This window comes from Panthera onca, chromosome B4, assembly GCF_046562875.1.
Source record: "Panthera onca isolate mPanOnc1 chromosome B4, mPanOnc1 haplotype 2, whole genome shotgun sequence".
In the NCBI taxonomy this organism is placed as follows: Eukaryota; Metazoa; Chordata; class Mammalia; order Carnivora; family Felidae; genus Panthera; species Panthera onca.
The window spans coordinates 316,048-340,493 of record NC_138345.1 but is presented as its reverse complement, the minus strand read 5'-3'; the positions used below and the strand labels follow the sequence as shown (position 1 = coordinate 340,493).

General features: G+C 46.4%; 1 protein-coding gene across 6 annotated transcripts in view; it reads left to right on the top strand.

Annotated features, from left to right (window-relative positions):
- The window catches only part of DIP2C (DIP2 acetate--CoA ligase C (putative)), a 413,428-nt gene that overhangs the window by 350,640 nt on the left and 38,342 nt on the right, over window positions 1-24,446 (top strand). For all 6 annotated transcript variants that reach the window (XM_078450509.2, XM_078450506.2, XM_078450507.2 and 3 more), the window contains 3 exons: window positions 295-425; window positions 9,196-9,364; window positions 11,358-11,528. In XM_078450509.2, coding sequence (XP_078306635.1) covers window positions 295-425; window positions 9,196-9,364; window positions 11,358-11,528 — 471 coding nt within the window. The remainder of the gene's footprint in view (window positions 1-294; window positions 426-9,195; window positions 9,365-11,357; window positions 11,529-24,446) is intronic.

Sequence of the window (24,446 nt, the reverse complement as noted above, 5' to 3'; positions counted from 1 at the left end):
AGCTGTGTGACCTTCAGCAAACTACCTTCTCTGAGCCCGGTTCCTGTCGCTGACATGGGATGTTCATCCACGCGCCCTGCCGGCCCTACCGCATGACGGGCGTGCGTCGGGCACACACCTGGGAGGGGCCGTGAGCCGCAGCGTCTAGGGTCTCCCCACCTCCTTCCCTGGGCTGCGGGGGCGCCGGAGGACCCCGTGCGTGCCCACTTCCTGTCGGGGTGCGGGACGGGGTCGCTCCAGCTTGGGCACTGGGTGCCGGCCACGTGGACTGAAGGCGGCCTTGCTGTCTTCCAGATGTGCCACGCAGCCACCAGTGCCTTCTGCCGCTCCATCAAGCTGCAGTGTGAGCTCTACCCCTCGAGAGAAGTGGCCATCTGCTTGGACCCGTACTGCGGACTTGGGTTTGTCCTGTGGTGCCTCTGCAGGTGAGTGTCCTCCTCAGCGTCTTTACAAGGACGAGGAAATCAGTCGCGTGCGCCCCCCTTGAGACCGTTGGCAGAGTAGACGCTAACGTCTGGGGAGGACTTCCACTGGCAGAGGGGCTGGCTGCAGGGGGCCTGCACGGGTCCCTGCGCCAGCCCCCCTTGGATTCCCCGTCCCGCAGCGTCTGGAGACCGTGGTCTCCGTGAACTTTGCTGACACCCGCAGGGATGACAGACTCTGGGCACATTCTGGGAGGCTCTCTGGTGGGGCCCCCTGTTTTCCAAGCGCAGGACTCCAGCCCGAGGCTCCCAGCAGTTTTCCTCGGCCTGGAGTTTGTGTCACATCGGCCGGTGAGAGCTCAGGCTCGCTCTTCCTTCAGGCTTGTCCCTGACGCGGGTGGGGGAGGAACGTGAGCTGCAGGAAGGCCGGGAGCAACCTCCATGAGCACTCCCCTCACCTCCCAGCCGCGGTCACCGCCCCCCAGCCAGCAGCCACCCAGCGTCCAGCCCAGAGCAGGGTCAGCAGGTGCTCGTGGCGAGGATGAACTTGGGGAAGTTCACTGGCGTTTTGTCCGACTGCATCTGTGTTCCCCGAAGAAACTGTAGAAAATATGCAGTAACGTAAAGACCTCAGTAATCATGCTGCCCAGTGATACCAGTTAACAGGCACTATTAGCGTTTTGGTATACCGTCTTCCAGTTTGATTGCTGGTGTAGCGTACTATGGTTTTGTCGTTAGCACTTTGAACATCTTTAAGTACGTGAAGTGCCCCCATCCAGCTCCCCGTGGACCAACATTTGGCCCGCTTTGTTTCACGCCCCCTTCCAATTTTTAATGCAATCACCAGACAGCACGCTTTCACCATAAACCTTCAAGTACGCGTACAGTTTTTTTGTAAGCATGCGCTAACATAGGTATAAAACGGAGATGCTACAGTATGAAAGTGATTAGGATTTCCTTTTTTCTGGCCGACATTCTCTAATGTCTTTAAATGTGCCCCTCAGCTATTCTAATGCATTCATAATATTTAATAATATGAAGTTGGATTAAAACCCAATCCTATATTTTTGAAAAACACATTTCAGTTAGAACAGTTAAACTTTTTGAGAGAGCAGATGGAATTGAGTTAAAATACTTAATGATTTCTGCCTCCCTGTGAAATGCAGTAGCCTTGTGGGTGACTTTTCCTCTCGGGAGATAGTTTAGGATGTGGTATTCCAGCAGTAGTGCCAGCGACCGTAGACATGCGTGGCCAACTAGGAAGGAAGCCGCCCTGACCTACCTACTTTATAGGAGACCGTCCGTGTGTCTGTCTGTGTGTCACTTGGCAAGGTGCCGGTAAAGCTGAAGCCAGCAATGGAGCGCTTCGCCAACGCCCATGCACCAACACGGGATGCTCACTAGTAGCGGCGAGGGCATGGTGGGGGCTCTTAAAAGGAGTTATAAGGAACCTTTACCTAATGAACACATCTCCTGCAAATTCACTCGGCAGTCACAGAATCACAACGTTCTGTCGATTGCCCCTGCAACACTAGAAATCAGTATACCATAGCTACAGACTTCTTCCTTCTGAGGTCCTCTATAGAAACAGATCCCATCAGAGTTGCTTAAAGACCAGACCTGGGAGCATCCCCCCCACCCCACCCCCAGTGGTGATGAGGATGCCCAACACCCATAAATCCCGCACATACGGTTTCCTCTCAGATGGGCTCGCGTTCCTTCAGGAAATGAACAAGATGAACCTGGATGTCATTTTGTGCAAGAGAGTGCTCACAGTGGGGCGGTGACATGTCCTTCAGAGGGGCTCCCATTGGCCAAATTGGGGGAATTTCAGCATCAAGGTAAAGATTATGATAGGTGATAACGCTTTGAATAAAACGGGAAATTATTTCACTATTCAGACAAACAGATGAACAGATTAAAAGCTCCATTGCTACGGCAGACGTCTAGAAAATAGTAGTTAATTACGAAGGGAAGGAGAGAACCTTCATGGTAGAGACTTGGGGCAGGGGTGTGTCACCCAGAGGGTTGCAGCGGGGAAGACAGCATGCCATCCGGGGTCTTCCTGGCAAAGATACTTCACTGACTTCAAGCCAGGGAGCATCAGACACAGACTAAGGAGGGACGGAAAGCAGCATGTGGACACCGGTGTCACAGAGGCCTGAGGACCCCACTCCCCCCCAGGCAGGCCGATGGCATCTGTGGCCTTGTCTCCCAACGGGCTCCTTTTGCTGTAAAAGACACCATCAGGACAACTGGCAAAACTTGACTGAGGGTCCCAGACTTGGGTGGAAGAAACGTATCTGTTCCCTGATTTTGATGCCTGAATCGGCTTTGTGGAGGAAAATAAACTTGTTTATTGGAAATACCTGCTGAAGTATTTGGGGTTGATGGGGCATCAGGTCAGTGACTCACCCTCAGATGATTCGAGAGGGGAAAAAGTATTTCTATTCAAAACTTTTCTGTAACTTTGGATTGTTTCAACATTTTTAAGAAGTTGAATGAAACAATTAGAGGATTGTGTATCTGAGACTTGAGATATAACAGAGTTGTTTCAAAATATTCATTTGTTTATTTATTTTGAAAGAGAGAGTGCATGCAAGCAGGGGAGGAGCAGAGAGAGAGAGAGAGAGAGAGAGAGAGAGATCCCAAGCAGGCTCTATACTGTCAGCGTAGAGCCCGATGCAGGGCTTAAACTCACGAACCATGAGATCATGACCCAAGCTGAAACCAAGAGTAAGATGCTTAACTGACTGAGCCACCCGGGCGCCCTTGTTTCAAAATATTTTTAAGATCAAATGTGTCTTTAAAAGCATTCAGATAGTTGATATTCATGGATTAAAAGTTTTAATATTGTTAAAATGGAAATTCTTTGCAAATAAGTTTAGAGATTTGATGAAATTCCTGTCAAAAATCTCAGCATATTTTTTGTTTTGCAGAAATTGACATTGTCCTAAAATATAAAGGAAGAACCCACAATATCTAAAACAATTTTGGAATAGGATAACAAAGTTGGAAAACTCAGACTTTCCGTGTTCAACCCTTACTATAGTAGCCAGGACAGTGTTATACTGGCAGAAAGGTAGGTAGGAAGGTAGATACAGGAAAAATAGTCAACGAAACACAATAGAGAGTCCAGAAATAGCCCTGTTGCATATGGTCACTTCATTTTTCAGCAAAGACAGTTCAGTGATAAAAGGGTAGCATTTTCAACAAACGATGTTTGGGAATATTGGGCATTCACCTGTAAAAAGATTAATTTAAACTTTATTTTGCATCATATAAATAAATTCAAAATAGGTTGCAGACTTTAATGTAAAAACTAAAACTTTTGGAAGAAGACAAATCAGTAAATCTTTATAATCTCAAGTTAGAGTTCTTAGATATGGGGCAATACATAAAAGAAATATTGGTAAATGTGGCTTCGGTAAAATTAAAAACTTGGGCACATCAAATGGCACTTGATAGAAAGTTGGAAAGACAAACCACACACTGGGAGAAAGTATTTGCAAATCATAACCTGATGCAGTCCTTCCAAACAGATACAAAACGAACTCTTAAAACTCCAGAAGAAAACATGCAACATGAATTTAAAAACGGGCAACAGGTTTGAATAGATATTTCACCACAAATACACAAATGACGATAAGCGCATGAAAAGATGTTTCACATTCATTAGGAAAATACAAATTAAAACCAGTGAGCTGACACTTCATACCCACTGGAGCAGATACAGCCACAAACCCCAGAAAATAACATGGTTGGAAAGCTTCTGTTTTCCAGTTTCAGAACTGCACTACAGAGCAACAATAACCAAGGGTGTTCAGAAACTGGAATTCTCATATGTTGTTGATGGGAATGTAAAATGGTGAAATTTTTAAGTTTGGCATGCTCTTAAAAATTAAGCATAAATTCGCTACATGACCCAGCAATTCCACTCCTAGGCGTCTACCAAAGAGAAGGAAAAACACACAGAGACTTGATGTCCGTAGCGGCCTTCATAAAAAAGAGGAAAAGAAGCAGTGCACACGTCCTAGCTGCTGGATGGACAGTGTTGGTCGTATCCCGTGATGGAATACAGCTACAGTGTGAATAAACGTCAAAACGTCACACTGAGAAGCCAGGCTCCAAATACCACGTATCACACATAGGACGCCATTTACACGAAATGTGTGGAGAAGACAAGTCTATGGAGGCAGAAAGTGGGACAGTGGTCAACTGGGGCTGGGGTCAAAGGACGATCGAGCCAGGTGGACCCAAGCCATACGTGTGTGTGATGGAAGTGTTCTCGAACTGCGTTGTGGTGATAATTCTACAACGCTGCAAGTTTAGTAAAATCCTTTCAATTCCGTGCTTCAAGTGAGTGGATTTATGGTACGTGCTTTATACCTAAGTGAAACTGTGTAAAGAAGAAGACCGCCCGTCATCAGGATAACTGAAGAGCACGAGACAGTAGCCCGCAGGGCGCTGTGTGTCGTCACGCCCCGCGTCTGCCATGCTCCAAGTGCCCGAGTTGTGATAGCTAACTGAGCCCCCCCTCCTTTTTTTAAACTTTTTTTTTTTTTTTTTACCCCCATGTGTCTTTTTAACCATCTTGTTCTCTTGGAAGTTCAGATCTAAACTAGAATTTTTCAGGTTCCAGAAATTCTCAGAGGTTAAACATCTTCAGTATAAGCAACCTGCTATCACGTAGGTCCGTTTCGGAAGTATTTGGCTACTGCCAAGACGTCAGTGCTGGCTAGTAGATGAAACCGTTCATCAGCATCTGCTGGACTGAGCAAGGAAAGGGCATATAAAAAATTCATGAGTCGGGCTTCCTGTCTGTCCTCTGTTATCAAGATGTCATTATTTTCTTAATGTTGACTTCCATCCTACTTGTGGGAATGAGGAGAACGGTGAGCTGTACTTAATTTTCATAAGTGTGCTTGGCATTCTCTAGCTTTGAATTCCGCACAGGGACCCAGCTCTCTCACGTGTGAATGGTTCAGATGAAGCAGATCACTTGTCCTGATGTGTATTCTTGAGAAAAGTACTCATGGGTGCTTTGTATTTAATTTTCTGCATTTGAGTCTCCCTACGATAGTATTTGTAAAATAAAACCCTGGGAACAGTATGGAAATGATAAATTGCCATCATTAAAAGGAATATCATCATAAAGTTTTACCTGCATTGTGATTCCCTAAGAGGTGTGGCTCAAACGTCACTGACCGTGTTTGGAACCTGGCACTGAAAACGTAAAAGTCCTTGGTGAGAAACAGCCACCGTGTAAATCTGAGCTGCAATAAAAATCATGCAGGGAAATTAGTTAAGTTGTATTATTAAGCCTGATTCATGAACAGGTTGAATAACATTTGCTGTTAACAGAAAACCGTGCCCCATCACTTCTCCAAGAAGTGAGATGCTTGCTTCCTAGTGGATAATTATCATTTATGAGGTTCGTAATGTGCAGGCTCATTAGATCTTAGGCTCTTGGCTGGTGTATGGTCCCATATTTGATCCCGGTTTTGCCCCTGAGGTTCTTCTAATGTTAATTTCATGGAGGTACCTTTTCCATTATTTTTATTTCTTCCTGTTTCATGCTGCCTGGAGGCTTTTGACTGGAATTAACACATTATCTCCCAAGAAGGGCTGTAATTCAGAGAACAGCAGGTGTGTGTGAGTTGATTCTGGAGCTCTGTGATACAAGGGACAGAAAGTAAGACTGTGCCCAGAGTTGCCGAACGAAACATCACTTTCCATCAAGTCAGGCCACTTGGCAGTGCCCTCCTGCTACGTGTCCCCATTTTCAGGGGCTTCCCGCCTCTAGGAAAGGGTCTTGGCAGCAGAGAGGAGAGCGCTGTGCCTCATGGCCGCTGGGAAAACATGTCTAAGAGTGGTCGGTGGTATCATTGGGCCCTTAGACATATTAGTACAGCAAGGGGGGACGTTTGGTTGGTGTCAGACCCCAAGTGTGTAATTCTTGGAAGGTTACTTTGAAAATCGCGCCGTAGGCCCCAAAAGTGAGAGCACAAGACGTGCCAACTTCCTATACCAGAGGGAAACTTTTTTTTTTTTTTTTTTTTTTTTTTTTTAATTTATTTATTTTTGGGACAGAGAGAGACAGAGCATGAACGGGGGAGGGGCAGAGAGAGAGGGAGACACAGAATCGGAAACAGGCTCCAGGCTCCGAGCCATCAGCCCAGAGCCCGACGCGGGGCTCGAACTCACGGACCGCGAGATCGTGACCTGGCTGAAGTCGGACGCTTAACCGACTGCGCCACCCAGGCGCCCCGGGAAACTTTCATTTTAAAGAATCTCAGTTCTGTGTAGAACTGCTGGAAAAGTTTGTTTTCACAGACTGCAAACTCGAGGCCACGTTTGTACAGAAATGTGTGATGGGTTGCTACCTGCAGTTGTAGTGGACAACTTGTAAGCAGCTGCAGGGACGGGGTGCCTGGGCTTCGTAACGCGGGTAGGTTTGTGGGGATGTTATTTGATCTCCCGAGTAGTATGTTTAATGACCTAAGTTAGCTTCCCAAGGACAAATCTTACAGGAATTCGGAGCACTATAATCATCAGAGTGGGTCCTCAGTGACTTTGTGACATTGACTATAGAAGTAACTTACTGCACCTTGACTGGGGACCCACTGGGGTGTGCCACTCGCTCTGTGTCGCCGCGTGCCCAGCGAAACTTCCCCATCAGCAGGATTTCAAAGGAAACGTCAAAGTTGTGGGTGCGCTATTCTTTTCTCCTGGTTACTAAGAACAGTAGTGGGTCCTCAGAGCTCTTGAAATTTCATCTAAAATCAGATGGGAACTGGTTCTGATTCTAGTCCCACTTTTGGTTAACCCTTTAGATACAGAGTGTCTATTCTCATACTGACTCGGAAGGATTGAGAAAGATCCAAACGTTCTCATTAATAAACTTATCTCTTAAAAATCTGCTCTCACTTGGGGCACTTGGGTAGCTCAGTCGGTTGAGCATCCAGCTCTTGGTTTTGGCTCAGGTCACAATTCCAAGGTCGTGGGATTGAGCCCAGAGTCCAGCTCTGTGCTGAGCATGGAGCCTGCTTGGGACTCTCTCTGCGCCTCCCCCGTGTGCTCTCTGTCTCTGTCTCTCTCAAAAAAAAAAAATTGCTCCCACTTGGCTATCACGCCTCCTTCCTCAAATAACACTTAGGTTGTCTTCCCACACACGCTGGTTGTCGACTCATGTTGTGATAAATAGTTCTCCATTAGAAGTACTGAAGTACTCCCAGCTTCCCGTGGTTTGTCATCTTGATAAGAAATGTATGATTGGATGTTTCCGGGTTAGAGATCATGCGTGTGTGCGTGTGTGTTACATTCTATAGAAATGAATGAGAGTATTCTAGAAAATAATAAAGGGCCAGAAAAACACCCCTCGTCCCACTCGTGTGTGCCACCTGTGCTGGTACTTTGGCGTGTGTGTTTGCTTCTCCTCACAGATGTCACTGTGTTCAGATGTAGTTACATATCCTGTCTTCCCTTAATGAGCAGTTTCTAAACACATGTCTTGGATGTAAGATTTGTGGGATCTGCCTTGAGAACCCATCTATTGGCAGTGTATGACCTCTGAAAGCTGTCAGGGGTTGGCATTAGCAGAAAGGTGTGGGGGCCACACCTGTGAAGGGTAGAGAGGTCACAGGTCAAGGTGGGGGGGTCATGCTATCCTGAGCCCTGGCAGCTGCCGGGCAGCCCCTTAGTCGTCACACTGCATCACAGCAGGTCCTTCCTGAAGGACCGTCGGAGGGGTACCTAGTGATGGACTAAGGCGCTTTCTGAAGCAAAAAAGGGTCTTTTAAGTGGTATTGATTCTAATGCATCCAAAGGTTATATCAGTTACTTGTTAAGTTCTTGCTTATGATTTTCACTTCTCCGCTGGCATGCCCAGGCACGTGGTGGGGCCACGGCTCCTGGTGTGGGGTTTCCTCCACACGCTTCCCCCCACTCTCTCGAGTCAGTATTTGTTCCTCCCTGGAGGAAGTACTCTCCTTTGAAAGGAAAGATTGGTTTACGTGGGACTTTGTTACTCACCAAAGTAACAGTGGCAGTTGAGTGAGCTCGGAGATGCCCGAGTGCAGCCGATACAGCGTGTGTGCACATAGTGAATGGCGTATGGTTGTTGAAACGAAGTATGGCGGTGCTCTCTTTTACTCACTGTGCTGTTCCTTCCTAGGCGATCAGATTAAGGAACATTCCCAGCTTACAGGTTACTGCTAAGTAATGAAGTAAAAGAGAAAGCCGCGCAGCTTTACGACAGCGTGTGTGTGCATGTGAATTACTCACCGTCGGATGACTCTCATACGTCTTGAATTTTGGTTTCAACATACTGGGGTTTAAAATTCCTCAATCAGTAATGCAATAAAAGCCAGTTGAAAAATAAATGGACAAGGGGCCTGGAGGCGCCATCAGTGGAGTGTGTGACTCTTGATCTCAGGGTCATGAGTTCAAGCTCCACGTTGGGCCTAGAGATGACCTAAGAAGAATGGACAAAGGACTTGATTAGACGCTCCGCTAAAGAAAGCATACGGTTTTATAAATTCATCCCCACGTTTCCTACATTTTGCTAACGTAGCGGCTTTGGGAGAAATGTAACAGCCTCTCCGCTTTTACATTTTCAGACGAGTGCTCAAAAAGGCAGCCACTGAACCATGATTCCTATAGTTCTTTTGTGTCTCCGTGAGCTCGCTTTCATTTTGTGTTTGCAAACCTGGAGGGCCGAGTGCATGTCTGCGGCCCCCTGCTCACCCGGCCCCTCTGTCTGTCTCTGCAGCGTGTACTCTGGGCACCAGTCCATTCTCATCCCGCCTTCTGAGCTGGAAACCAACCCTGCCTTGTGGCTTCTTGCCGTGAGTCAGTACAAAGTCCGGGACACGTTCTGCTCCTATTCAGTGATGGAACTTTGTACCAAGGGGCTGGGCTCACAGACAGAATCACTCAAGGTAAGCAGCCTGTCACCCGGCTTCCAGGGGAACACCTGCCAGCATCCTAGGGAAGCTCGCTGTCAGAGGGCATGGGGAGGGTTTGCTGGTGCTAAAATGATTGTCCACAAAAACCGAGGTATAATCCGCTGTCACCGGAAGCTTCCAAGACTGATTTCATGTGAAAACCTTAGTTTAGAAGATGATTTCCCACTGCCACCAAGAGTTACAGGTCAGGGTGTGTGGCACTGATGTCTGTGATTCCATTAGGTCTGCCTGAAAGGCCCTAAATTGCCTTTTCTTCTGTTGGTGAATTCCCTCGTTCAGTGGAGTTAATTTTACTGTGATGCTGGTGTTCAAGTGATAATTTGAATTTAGCTGTTCCTTTTTGTTTTCCTCGATCACCCTGATTTATAGGTGTGCATCCTAATCAAAATATTAGCATTTCCTTCCACTTAAACCAATAACATTTGGATAGACATATTTTCATGGTAAATGAAGTAGTCATTATCCAAGTAAGGAGGGAGGAGAGAATAGTCATACACCTGTGTTGATTTATATTCTGATACTATCCATTGCTTATGTCTTTTTTTTGTATATATAGGTTATATCGTGTATGTATGAGTACATGGGTGTACATAAATTGTCTGTATATATAAATAAGTATACATAAATACTTACGCAATACGTTTATATCCTGAATTTTGTTTTCCTGTTTAGAACTAATGCATTAAGCTTAAACAAGAAAAGAAATACGAGATAACATTCACATTAAGTTATGTAAATAAAGGTGTAGTTTCTTAAAATTATAAATATATATAGGAAAAGAAATTTGTAAGACCTACTTATCACTTACATCCACCCGTATTGTTTTATAAAATCATGGAGTACCTTTCACGAATGATGACACAATTGAGTGCTTTCTAAGCACTTTACGTGTTGATTCATCTAACCTTTACAATGGGTGTGTGAAATGGAAACTACTGTCTCCATTTTAAAGATGAAGACACTTACGTGACAGAGAAATTAGGCACCGTTAGCAAGTTCTTACACTTAATAAATTTTGGAGCCCTGTTTGGAATGTCTGGCTCCATCCAGGTCCGCCATCTCGAGATGTGGGCTGCGCTGCCGCCCCAAACACGCAACTGTGTAAATGATCGTTGGTATCACCCAGTTTTAATGTTTTCCGTGTGATTTTTGTCTGTGAGGTCCTATCTGTGCACGAGCTCCCGGTGCCAGAGTGACCTGAGCTGGTGTCTCCTGCCTGTTCAGGAGCCTGTGTCCGTGCCCTGTGCTCAGGCCACTGTGCGGGGCGGGGGGGTCCGGGAGGGCTGCGTGGCTCTGCCTGTGCCGCACGTCCTCCCACTGCTCATGTTCTGCTGGGGACCATCGTTCGCCACTCGCCTCCCACATAAACGCGGCTCCTTCCACCCCGCGGGCCCCCAGCCCCGCCGGGAAGCGCCCTCCGCACAGAGTCTCGTGCTCCCCTCATGGGAGGCCCTCCTCCGAGGCAGTTCACTGCATTTGGCGCAGAACTGAGGTGTGCTCAGACATTCTTAATCGTGAGAATTTGGCGTAAGCTTTTAAGTCTCATGGGACCCAGAAGGAATGTGTCTTTTCCACTGTTACGTTAAACATAGGGTTTCTCACTCGTGGGCAGCGTGTGCTGCTGTGTATCCGTGTCTCACGGGCGTGTATCCAGGTGCTTCCTTGCTTCCGCACACCCTGTCCCTTAATTACTTTGTCCAGGACCTTGCTTGGCCTCCTCGTGCTCCTTGCTGCTGCATCTTGCTGGTTTTTAAGATCTGTTTCTAGTGGCGTCTTTGATAATCTGGTACCTGAATGATTTCTTTTTCCACGCGCATGTCCTAGGACAGTTTAATTAGCAGCGTGGACACCAGCCCCTGGGAATGAGTATCTGTGTGGAGTGTGTGTGACTTCCACCCATCTGGTTGAGAAGGTCACACCCTTGAGCCCTGAAAGGCTGACGTCTCACCGCTGTCCTTGCTTCTAGGCACGGGGCCTGGACTTGTCCCGCGTGCGGACCTGTGTGGTCGTGGCAGAGGAGCGGCCTCGGATAGCGCTCACCCAGTCTTTCTCAAAGCTCTTTAAAGACCTGGGTCTCCACCCGCGGGCCGTGAGCACCTCCTTCGGCTGCAGAGTGAACCTGGCCATTTGCTTGCAGGTGGGTTCATGGATCCCTAAGTGCCCCAGTCAGAGTGACTTGTAAATGTCAGGCACACAGAGTAGTGGGGGTAGTCTCCTTGGCCGACGCTGAGCTACGCGTACAAGACACGCTTTAATCAAATGCATGTGATTGGTACACACTTGTTTGTGGTTTTTTTCTTTTTCTTTTTTTTCACTCTGCATTTGTCAGTAGCCATGACTCATAACTAGCATTCGTAGAACTTATTCTGTACAAAACAGTTTAACTTTTGTTAACGTGAGTAGCCGTTGGCCCAGACTCCTGAAGTCAAGCTTTGTAAAGATGCCATACTAGACACAGGTTTCATTGTGGCAAGAAATCCTGTACAGGCAGTAATTTCTGTAGGAAGAATGCCAGGTACTTTAGCAGACTTGGGAATTGGCTGCTGGGATGGCAGTCTGGAAGTGATCAGTCGTGATTGGCTGCACCTCTGTGGCATAGGTGTGAGGCAGTCCTCGTAAGATACTCTTGTGGCAACTGTGGCTAAAAGCCCACCTGTGACCATCCTCACTATTCCTTTCTTTCTTTGAACCCTGAACACGGGCATACCCGTCCATGGAGATTCTGTACCAGGTCAGGGCTGCCTGAACACGAGGACAGGGAAGCCACATAGGAATTCCATCACAGGGCACAGCTGTAGACTTTGTTCCTCGAACATATTGAGAGATAGAAACGCCAGTCACAGCAGGTGCTGGAAGGGGGCATGTTGACACAGGTCTCCTCCTGACTTGCCCACCCACTGTCCTGCATTTCTGACCCCAGAGGTGGTTGCTCACAGTCACCCCCACGGGTGACCTCAGAAAGCTCCGGGGCGGCCGCGTCCTCACCGGCGCTCTGGGTGCTGCTCTGCCTCGGATATTGGCCAAGGAGGGCCTCTTACCATGTGACTGGTCTGATGTGATTGCTTCAGAAACATTAGCTGCAGATGGATTTTTCTTTCTTTCTTTCTTTCTTTTTTTTCTTTTCTAATTTTCTACTACATCCAGAGGGGCATTGCCATCGTGGGCATGGTGCTAGTTTGGAATCTTGGCAGCATCTTGAAATATTCTCGTACATTTTACGTTTTTTTCCACTTGTTTGTTTGCTTTATTCTCAACTCATTTTCAGCCACTTTTCCTTTTTCTGAATGGTTAGTATCAGTGAAAGTCGGCAGAGATCAAGCGTATCCTAAAAAGCAATGCAGGCTCATGGTCCCTTGCCAAAACACGTGGGGCCACGTATGCTTCAGGATGGAGGGGTTTTCTGGCTTTGAGGAGGCAGCACCCCACCTTCACACACAGCAGTGTCCCTGCAGCTCAAGGGAGGGCCCCCAGACGGCAAGGAGCCTTGAGTCACCTGAGTCAGACTGCCCTCATTGGGCATTTCCTTATAATCAGTGAGGTACAGAGTGAACATGCAGAGGCTTTTTCAGTGAGTGAAGCGACTTGGACACGGGGGTCCAAGAAGGCCCCCCCCCCAGCAGGTGGTATCTCAGCAGAGTGCCCCAGGAAGCCAGAGAGGCAGAAGCCTGAGGCAGGGCCGGTCAGTGGAAACATTAGTTTTCCATGAGTCGTAGCACAGGTTACAGCAGGCGTGGGGGACGGCTGCGAGCAGAGCCCACGGTCCGAGGGGACACCCGTGGCTCCCGCTCCTACGGCGTTTCTGTAGGGCTTGACCCACAAGTGCCTAATGAGATTTGTCAGACACACAACACTGAAGTTTATGAATGTTTACACACATAAGGGAAATACCCTGAACGTTTCTGAATTTCTTACAGATTGAATATTTTTATAAAGGAGTATTTCAGAAAAACAGAAAATACAGATTAGCCAGTAAATAAATGATTAAGTCCATAATTCCATTTACCCAGAAGTAATACCATTAATGCCTTGGTGTAAAACTATCAAAAGCACAAAAAGCTGTAATCCTCCCTCAGTTCCAAATACTGGACTTGAGTGTGTAAAGGCGTTGGGCGTTTTAGTTTTCCCCTTGGAGCAGAACTGGCAGAACCAGCAGCACACGTGCAGTCGCTGAGCGGGGACGCTTGTCTTCCGCTGATGCGTTACTGTCTGGCACGCCTTCTCAGGAGGACTGATGGCCGTCCTCACTGTGGGCCTGCCGGTTGGCGCATCGTCCTCTAGACCAGCCCCGGCGGGAGCAGGAAGGAGCCTCCCCTCTGCCAGGTGCCTAGTGGGTGGGGAGGGACACTGCCAGACAGGGTGGGGCCTTGGCCGTGCAGTCACAGGCCATGTTCTGTGGGGACACCTGCCACTCTCAGAAGGGGTCCCTGCTCTTCGGGGGAAGGGCGAGTCGCACGGTGGGCAGGTTTTTATGACTGCACACTAAAGTGGGATCTTAATGTTACATGGAGATACGGGGTAGGGGATCGTTTTTACTTTGCAAGAATGGTTTTCATGGATGGCGCTCTGACTCTTGTCATCTAGCCCCAAGCATCCCTCCCAACTCTGCGCTTTTACACTAAAGGCCATTCTCCACCATAGAGTCTGATGCTTTTACTCAAGGACACCGCCACTCGTGCTGTTCTTGGCCTGACTGCACTTCTGCCATCTTCATGTGACAAAAACCTCTCTCCGTGGCCCTCTGAGTCCTCGGGCTGGAAGTATTTTCCTTGCTCTGACCTCCCGTGGCACTTCACCCCTCACACCTGACGCTTTCTGCCACGGCTTATCCCTTTGTCTGTAAACAGCTTCTGGTCCCGCAGTCAGTGAGGGACTCAGCCCAGGCAGGATCTCGTGTGGTCGCACAGCTGATGCTCGGAGCTGACTCAACCTTGTCGAAAGGCCAGAATTCGATCCCTTTAGCTGCAGATACCAATCACTTTGGAGAAACCAGGCGCGGTTTTTCGTTAAGAGTCCAGCCTCCGGTGTGAAGTAGTTCTGTGGCAACGATGAGTCCCCTGCGCAGTGAGCCCGTGGCGTGAGTGTCCACCAGATGGAAGCCATGGCCTGGCTGTAGCTCTCCCTTGCCAGCGAGAATCAAGGGTTCCCCGTCCCTCAGTGTAGTTAGCTCAGGTCGCAGGTCCCGGGCCTGCAACTTAGGAGAGAAGACGTTCACCCTCAGGACACAAGCGTTCTCTGACCAGAGTATTGGGCCCTGCGGTTCAGGTGGCATCTGGTGGGATCTCCCCACACCTCACTGGGGGTGAGTTCATCATTTTGTTCAGATGGAGGAGACTGAGGCTCAGACGAGTTAAGTGAACGTCCCCCGTCGACCCAGCAGGGAGGTAGAGACAGGGCCTTCACTGCTCAAGGACCACATGATCCAAGCAGGCTCGGACAGTGAACACCAGGAGAACCTGAGCTGTTTCTAATGGTGTCCTCCTCTCTAGTGTCTTAAGGCAGACCCGCTGGTTCTTGCGACCTGAGTCGCGCACTGTGAAAGCCGTGTTTTTGTGGGTAGGAGGCCGCTGAGGGAAGCGTTCCAGTCTGTTGCTGTGGGGGTGGGGGGCCTACAGGGAAGGCGTCTGGGCAGCTCAGAGCAGTGCTGGCCGCTTGCTTACACTGCTGCATGAAGCCCTGCATGATTTAAGACAAAATCAGGAAGATTGACAGATGTATCATTGTCAAATATACAAATGGGCAAGTATAAAAAATTTCAACGTGAGACCGTCATAAAAATAGAAAATTGAGGTATAATTTCCATGCTGTTGACTCAGCACTTCCGTCTCAGAAGCCAAGTGATTTATTTACCCGCTTATTGTTCTGAGGCAGGACCTGCCACTTTATTTGTTTTGGCACATCCCCCTTGAGCTCCACGTCCTAGCTCAGTGGTGGCAGAATGGACCCATAAAATTAAGTGTGGCTGCCTTGGATTTTACACGAAATACTGGTATATTGTAGACAAGAAAGAAACGCAGAAGTATGTGCCATTTTTTATACTTAGAGATGACATTTCCCAGAATCTTTAGCCATAAAAACAGCTTTAAAACGATTGGATTTGTTAAATCTATGACAGAAGCGGACATTAGGTCAAATTATGACTTCTCAGTTTAATGAAGTTTGACATAAATTTCGCTTAGTGCTGTTAGGAAGTGTCACGTGCTTATTAACCTCTTTTGAAAAAGACATCACCTACAGTCACAGTTGCTCTTGTCAGAAGTAGAAGCTGAAAGGTCTTCGGTTGTATTCGAGTAAGAAATTTAGCTCACTGCAACAGAAAGCTGAGCATTCTCCTCCCCAGCAGAAAGAAGGGAGGGAAGATGAGGTCATCTTTTTTCTAAGACTTTAAAGTCACCTTAAGCAGAAACTTTGATCTTTATTATATTTTAGAAAAATAACAATTAACTATCTGGGAGGAAAACTCATTATAGATAGCTGTATGGGACTAAATCAATAGTAACAGTTATAGCCAACCTTAAATCTTAAAACTCACAAATGCAGGAGAAATACAGCCACTGTGATAATGAAAAGTGAAGTCACTGATTGTTGGAAAGGAAAAAAAAAAAAAAAACAGGAAGATCAGAGGCCAATATAAATCTTAAGTAATTCTCAAACTAAAATTAATAGCTATAATACTTTCATTAATTTGAGCTCTCAATTCATTGTTCCCCCTCCAGTGCTTTTAGATGGAGCAAAATAAAAATAAACGAGAGGCCGTAGGGGGTTGTATGCTCCCTGGAATTAGTCATATTCAGTGGAAACTCACACACCCTTTCCTGCTGATCTGTGTTGTCCCAGATCATGAAGATGAACACTGGAGACCATGGACTGTACTGGTTACCAGTGCACCAGTCAGTGTTCTGATTTCCACGCAGCAGGAACCTTCTTTGGCAATTTAAATGAAAATGCATTTACCAAGACACCATGGGTCATGCTCACAAGCAGCCCAGGAGCTCGAGGACCTGGGTTGGGACCGTGCACCCAGGAATAGCTTGTGCCCCAGCGCTGTTCCTGGGAGGACACTGGTGTTGTAAACTGCACCACTGAGCGGCTGGTCCTAGATGCCAGCCCCACTTCCAGCACATCTGCAGGGAGCTCAGACTTTGGAGCCGTGAGTGGACACGGTTACCTGGTCACATGCTGGCTTCTGGGGTGGTGGGGAGGACAGTGTGGGCCGTTCTTAGTTACTACACAGAACGGGGGCCTTGCATCCCTCACAGCTCCAAAGGTAGGGGGAGGGTCCCCCAAATACAGGAAAAGGGTTCAGATGGTTGGTGACCAAAAGGGGTGACTGATTGCTGTTTCAGCCTATCCCTCTGTCTGGCCAAATCAGCACATACTCTTTGTCCCATTCTTACATGTCGCCTGCCCCCTAAAAAATTCTAATGTGGCTTTCACTTTTAGAACCAATAGTAACACACCCACCATCTGTCCAAAGAAGAAATGAGCTGAAGCGTCGGCACTTGAGCTATTTCTAGGTGGTAGCCCTTCCCTTGCTGATAGTGAAGCCATGCACTAGGTTGTAAAGTCCACCACCACGGACGGACGGGCTCTGTAAGATCATGGGTGGAGGGACAGGGGAGGCACATTCACACGTCCCTCTGTAGGGCTGCTCTGGGCGTGTGCTAGGCATGGAGTGACCACGGTGACAGGCAGTTGGTGTCAGACCTGCCGCTTTCCACGTGTGTCTTCCCCTCTGGACACTCTGGAGCTTTGGGGGTAACCACAGGGAGAGCGTAGGGTCCCAGACACCCTGATGGGCTGTCCACCTGCGGGTGAATACCTGTGACCACCTCACTGTCAGTTCACTTTGGCCTGAGTTGGTGCATTGTCAGTCACAGGAAGTTCTAGGTTGTAGCCTATGCCTTGAACCAGGAACATGGGCTTAGGAGCTCGTTGGTCCTTCCACTTGAGCTGCGCTCACAGACACAGCCGCCCTGCTTCCCAGTCTGCACGCTTTCACGCTGGGGGGACTGGCAGCCGTCTGTCCTGAAGCCTTCATAGCACTTTGTCTTGCAGGGTTGAGAGCAGGCAGCCTGGGCCTGTGGCCCGTATGGCCAGTCTGCACAGCCCTGCTCTGCCAGCATAGCTCCAAGCAGAAGCAGGTGGCATGTGAGCCAACGGTCATGGCTGTGTTCCTGGGAAATTCTGCAAAAGCAGGCAGGCTTCTTTTCTGCACGTGGGTTTGCTGACCTTGGTGAAAGTTAGCTAATTAACTGGTTAGTCAGTACGCGGCACGGACTGCCACAGTCTGGCCTGGCAAGTGAGCTGGATTTTCACTACCTCTGGTCCTAACAGACCCACTCATTTCCCTGCCAGTCTCTCACTGCGGCCACTCCTGATAGCAATTTCTGATTCAATCAAGTGCTTAATACCAACCACAGAAACCGGCTCTGCTTGATGTTAGTAAAAGATACATTTATTAAAAAGAACTCTGGGCTTCCATTTTTTACTTGGCTGTAGAAGTCACATTCCAACCCTAACAATTAAAACAATCTGGTTAATATATACAAGTTAAAAGGTTTTATGATCCATCAGAGAGCTGAAGCTTCCAGAAGCGTCAATGAACCGAAGTCCTCTGTGGAGAGAAGAGACCCAAGTTTTCATCCTGGCACAGGAGCGGCAGGAGGAATTCGCCAGAGAGACCAGCCAGAGCACTGATGTGGCGTGTAGTGTGGGGAGGAGGGTGAAAATCCCAAGGAGCACGGCTCCGTCACTCTGCATCCCTGCACCAGCGCTGTCCAGAGGGGTCTGCAGGGCAGGAGAGCTGAGAGAATCATCTAAGGTTCTTCAGGCCTCCAGTAAAAGCAAAGCAACAGGATTCTGAAACCTCAGGAGGGGCCCTGGAAGGGAAACCATTTCCTCTGAGAGGCTGTGGGCCTTCAGTGGGTGGGAAGCAGAGGGACTGAGGGCTGAGCAGAGAGCAGGAATCGAGTACCTTCCTTTGGGCAGCCCCACACTGCTGGGTGCAGTACTCTTGTCCTCTGAAGACGGAGGTGTGTCAGGAACACGTGCCTCTCAGCCCCCTGGGCCTTCACCAAACACGGCACATTTGCCTTCCAAAGGCTGGATGTTGGGCTGCAGAATGGAGACAGCTGGGGAGAGGCTGGACAGAAGGGAGAACCACCTCATCAGGCAAAAAGCTGGTGTCCAGAGTCTCAGATTCCAACTCTCGGTCCTGCCCTGTCATGAAGCCAGCATTGAATGGCACCTCACTGGAGCTGTTGGGAGAGCCCAGACCACCTGCAGCATACTCACTGAGACACCCAGACGAGGTCAGAGAAGGGTGTGCCCTTTCCAGGAGTAGCATGTTTGTTACTTCAGTCTCCACTGGTCTTTTAAATGCAATGCTTGCCTTGCAGTAAAAAACCAAAAGACCTACAGAAAGAAAAGGAAATCTAGTATGTGGCCATAAGAAGAAATGGTCAGTAGAGCAGACATGCTGGAATTTACCAGCGCTCTAAAATAACTATGAAATGTATGTTAAAGGATCTAATTGAAAAGGTATACACCTGGCGTGAAGAGATCACCAAAAGACAGAAACTGCAAAAAAGCAAATGGAAATGCTAGAAATGTAAGCTGCAGACATAGGAACAGAGGATTCCATATGGTTCCAGCAGCAGGGGAGAGGGCCAGTGAGTAAACTTCAAGTCCAATCAGTAGAAACTCTCCCAAGTTGAAAGACAAGGAGAAAAGGAAAGATACAAAATGGACCGGTCTCTGAGATCTCTGGGGTGACCTCAGGTTGTCTGACTCCATGTAGTCTGATCCCAGCAGGGGAGGGAAATGGGACAAAGAGCAGTTTGAATAGATAATGGTGAGGACTGATGGGAGGTGTCAACCTACACACTCAGCATCTCAGTGAGGTCCAAGTAAGTAAAAACACACCTGGTCGCATCCTCATCAAATGCCAACATTAGAGATGGTGTTAAAGCAGCTCTAAAAGTGAAGGCAGAGTGCATAAAGGACAAGAAAAGACAGAAACAATACAAGTCAGAATCCAGTGGAGTGCTGTCTTTAAAGTGCTAAAACCGTTTATCCAGCGAAAGTGCCTTTTGGGAAGAAAACCACAGATTCTGTAGACAGCGCAAAGCTGAGAGACATCATCTCAGCAAAGTCTGGCTGAGTTGCTCAGGTAGAGCAATCACACGAGGCAGGTCAGACCCGTAGGAGGAAGGGAAGAATGCTTGGAAAGGTAAACACAGGTAAATGTGTGATCTTTTTTCTATCACTGTATAGATATGTAAATACCTTACATTTCTTTAAAGACTATTAACTACCCAACACACAAAAAGACGGTTGAGGCCTCTGAGCCTGAGTAGAAGCAGCACATGGGGCAACAAACCTCAGGGCAGGCAGGGAGGCAGACAGAAATACGCTGCTGTTCATTGTCATAAAGCAATCTTATGTGAAGGTGGGTTGTGGTAAATTATGCAAATTTTAATGTCTACCTCAACAACTAAAACACAATGGTCAATAGAGCAGATAAAACGCTATACCCAAAATACTCTGTGCCGGCGGGGGGGGGGGGGGGGGGGGGGGGGAGGAAGAAAGGAGGAACAAAAACAAAAGGGACCAGGAAACAGTTATATCAACAGTTACATTAAATGTAAATTAAGTAGGCCAGTTAAAAGGCAGAGATTGTCAGGCTAAAAAGATTGAGCTGTATGTAGTTCCAAGAAGCACACCTTAACTTTGAGGGTATTGACAGATTGAAAGTAAACACAAAGTCTGCAAAAGACGAAACAAAACAGATGAACATGGTGCGGGGGGCGGGGGGGGGGGGGTGGTGCAGGAAGAGGGGGAGGGAAGGAAAAACAAGATAATAACAGAGAGGGAAGCAAACCGTAAGGGACGCTTAACTACAGAGAATAAACCCAGGGTTGCTGGAGGGGAGGTGGGTGGAAGGATGGGCTAAATGGGTGATGGGCGCTAAGAAGGGCACTTGCTGGGATAAGCACTGGGTGTCATATGTAAGAGATGATCACTGCGTTCTACTCCAGAAACCAGATACCACTCTGTATGTTAACTAACTTGAATTTAAAACATAACAAAAAACAACGTGTTAGACATAAAGGTTACCAAAAAGTGAACAGGTGTCCATTTCATGATAGTTAAAGGGTCAATTCACCAGTAAAACGAAAATCCTAAATGCATGTGCACCCAAAAACTGAGCTTCAAAATACGTGAAACAAAACTGACAGAATTCAGAGGGAAGGGAGATAAATTCAGAGTCATAATTGAAGACTTTACATCTCTCTCCCATTAAAAATCAGCACGTAGACGATTTTAACAACACTGTGGTCTAACCTGATGTAACGGAAGTTTAAGAACACTGTACTCAACTTCTATGGACTGGATTGTATCCCCACAAAATTCACATGTTAAAGCCTTAACCCCATTACGACTTTAAACAGAGGGCCCGCAAAAAGGTAATAAAGGCTGAAGGAGCTCATTAGAGGTGGGGAGTTAATCTAATAGGGTCGGTGTCCTCACAAGAGGGGGGGAACTCAGGGCTTACACCCCCCTGCACACACAGTAAGGAAAAGCCATGTGAACACACAGCAAGAAGGCAGCTGTCAGCAAGTCTGGAAGAGCACACTCACCAGAACACAACCTTGCCGGTTCCTTGGTCTCTGACTTGTAGCTTCCAGAACCATGAGGAAATAAGTTTCTGTTAAGGCACACAGTCTGTGGTATGTTGTTATGGCAGCCCAAGCAGACTCAGACACCAGCATCTGTGGAGTTGACATTTCTTTCAAACCTGAAAAATTCTCCGAGAAAGACTAGAAAACAATTTTCAATGAATATTAAAAGACTGCAATCACTGAGTATATTCTCTGTGATGTAATTGAACTAGTAATCAATAATAGGAAGATGGCCAGAAAATCCTGAAATATTTGGAAATTAGCACACTTATGAATAAGCCATGAATTAGATAGAGAAGAAGTCATGCGAAAAATTAGGAAACACTTTAAAAGGATTGTTAATGAAAATATAGCATACAAATTTTGTTGGTTGCACCTAAAGAAGTGTTCAGCAGTAAATGTTTGTGTTAGGGAGGAGGAGAGTTTAAAATCTATTTAAGCTTCCACCTTAAAAACTCTAGGGAAGAGAAAAAAATTAAAACCCAAAGTTGAAAACAGAAAATAAAAATGTGGAAATGAATTAAATAGAAAAGACAAATGGAAAACTCAGTACAATTAAAAATTGATTCTTTACAAAAATAAGTTTGGCAAACTGCTACCAATACTGATCACTAGGAGAAGAGAGAATAATATCACGTGCTGGCAAGGACTGGGGCAATTTTTGAAGTCTTTGTGCATCACGGTTGGGGTGTGGGACAGTGCAGCAACTTTGGAGAACAGTTTGTAAGTTTCTTGTATGGTTGCACATGGACTTCCCATATGACCCAGCAGTTCTCTCCTGGGTGTTCACCCAAGAGGAGTGACAGTACCCATCCTCTTCAGGGCTTATACACAACGTATATAGCAGCTTCGTTCATAATCATCAAGACCTGGAAACAGCTACATATCTATTACCTGAGGACAAGGGGCAGGTTGTAGTCTGTTTATGCAGCAACATATATCATCATCATCATCATCATCATCATTACTGTCATTGTTCCATTATTGAATGGGAGGAATAGACTCCTGCAGGGAACAGCATGGACCTCATGAACAATTTTCTGGGTGAGGGAAGCCAGACACAGAGGTCTGCATACTATATGAGTTTGAGTTTGTTTACATGATATCCTGGATAAGGCAAAACTGTAGGCACAACAATCAGATCAGTGCTGCCAGGTGTTGAGGGCCAGGGGAAGGAATTGACTGCAAAGAGGCAGGAGGGACTTTTGGGGTGATGAAACTTTTCTGTGTCCTGTGATGGTGGTTACATGACTATATATTGGCTAAACTCAATCAACCTGTAAACTTAAGGATGAATTTTATTGCATGCAGATTATACCTAAATATATCTGAGAGATGAGGAGTGAGGGAGGGGGGAAAGTACATGTAATAGGGATAGGGATTTCTTCTATTGGCCAAGATGGAATAGCAGGGTCCAGATTTATCCTCTCTCCTGAAACAAGCAAATAATGGTCAAATACAGGAAGCATGACACTAGATACCAGGGAACAAAGAAGGAAAAGCCTTGAGAGAAGCAAGGTTAGCCCTGTGATTTCTCCAGATCACTGCTTTGAGACAGCTTCCAGGGCACAATAGACAAGGGCTGAGGGAAGACAGAGCCTGGTGAGCTCTTTGAGTGGAGAGATGGAGCTGTGTCTGAGGAGACAAAGGTGGCTACAGGTAACAGGACAGGGTGCTGCAGAGGAGAGAGACACGGAGAGCCCTGGGGATTCACAGAGGACCTGCCTCAAGTGTTTGTAGAGCATCCTCAAGTATCCCTCTGAACACCAATCAGCATCAATCCTGTTATAAAAGTACTCAAAACCATGAAAGAACCAGCCAAAAGGACTGTAGTGAATACTGCTTGTTCCCAGCAACTACACTGAGAATCTCATAATTTATGAGGCACTGGTCAGGTCCCACCTAACAAATATTTAAAGCAAGAACCAGGAAGATCAAGCTCTTTCCAAGTAATTTGACTTAGAACAAAGCTCAAGAAGATTTATAGGGATTAAAAAAAATACCCAGCACCCAGTAAGGTCAAATTTAATAGATGTCTGATATACTATTAAAAATTACACAAAACAGGTAAATACCACAGTGAGGAGAGAGAATAGTCCATCAAAACTGAAGTAAACTGATGCAGATGTTAAATTTACAGACAAGGACACTAAAAGAGTTATTTTAACTATGTTCCAGATATTCAAAAAGTTAAGAAGAGTCATGGAATGTTAAAGAGGGGGAAAAAGCCAATTGAACTTCTAGAAAGGAAAACTACAATATTTGGGATGAAAAATATAATGATGGAATCGATGGCAGAAGAAAGTATTGGTGAACTTGAAGACATAGCAATGGAAACTTTGCAAAATAAAACATAGAAAAAAATTTAATGGTAAGAACATCAGTGAACTGTGGGGTAACTTTAGGTGACTTAATATAAGAAGCTTGGAGTCCCCAAAAGAGGAAGAAGGAGTCTGTACCCAGAAAAAAATATATGAAGAACTATTTTAATTTTGATGGAACTATAAACCCACAAATCTCAAAGCTCAGCTACCTCCAATATAACATGAAGGAAACTGCTTACATTGCTCAAAACCAGTGTTACAGGGAATATCTTAAAAGCCTCCAGATGGGGGGGAAAGGCAAGTTACATACAAAGGAACAATGATAGGGATCATTTCATATTCCTTATCAGAAATGATGTGAAAAAGACAGTAGAGGACATCTTTACAGAAAGAAAAGAACTATCAACCTAGAATTTTACACTCAGTGGGTATATCTTTCAAGAACACAGGCTAACTCCTTTTTTTAGCCACAGGAAAAAAAGCTGAGGATTTACCATCAGCATACCCACGCAGGAAGACATATTAAAATCCTTTCAGAAAAGAAATGATACCAGATTGAAATCTGGATCTGTACAACAAATGAGTAGTGTTGGAAATGGCAGCTACATTGGTAAACATATAAGACTTTTACCACTACTTAAATCTCTTTAGAAGATTATCGATGGCTTATACAGAAACGGTAATATGTGGTGAGGTTTATCATATGTGAAAATCAGTATGACAACTGTCCAGAGGTTGGGAAGGGAGAAATGGAAGTATAAGGTCACAGGGTTTCCATACCATACATAAAGTGGCATAATATCACTTGAAGGTAGGCTGTGGTAAAGATGTGTGCCATAAACCCAAAAGTGACCATGAATTTTGTTTTCTTTAAGCAGGTAATAAACTAATAAGCCAATAAGGGAGATAAAATGCACCTATAAAGCAATACTAAATACAAAACAAGTCTGAAAAGAAGGGCAAAAATATAGATGGAATGAATAAAAAAAGATGGATTTAAACTTGACCACGTTAGTAATTCAATAAATATAAATGGTCTAAACACCC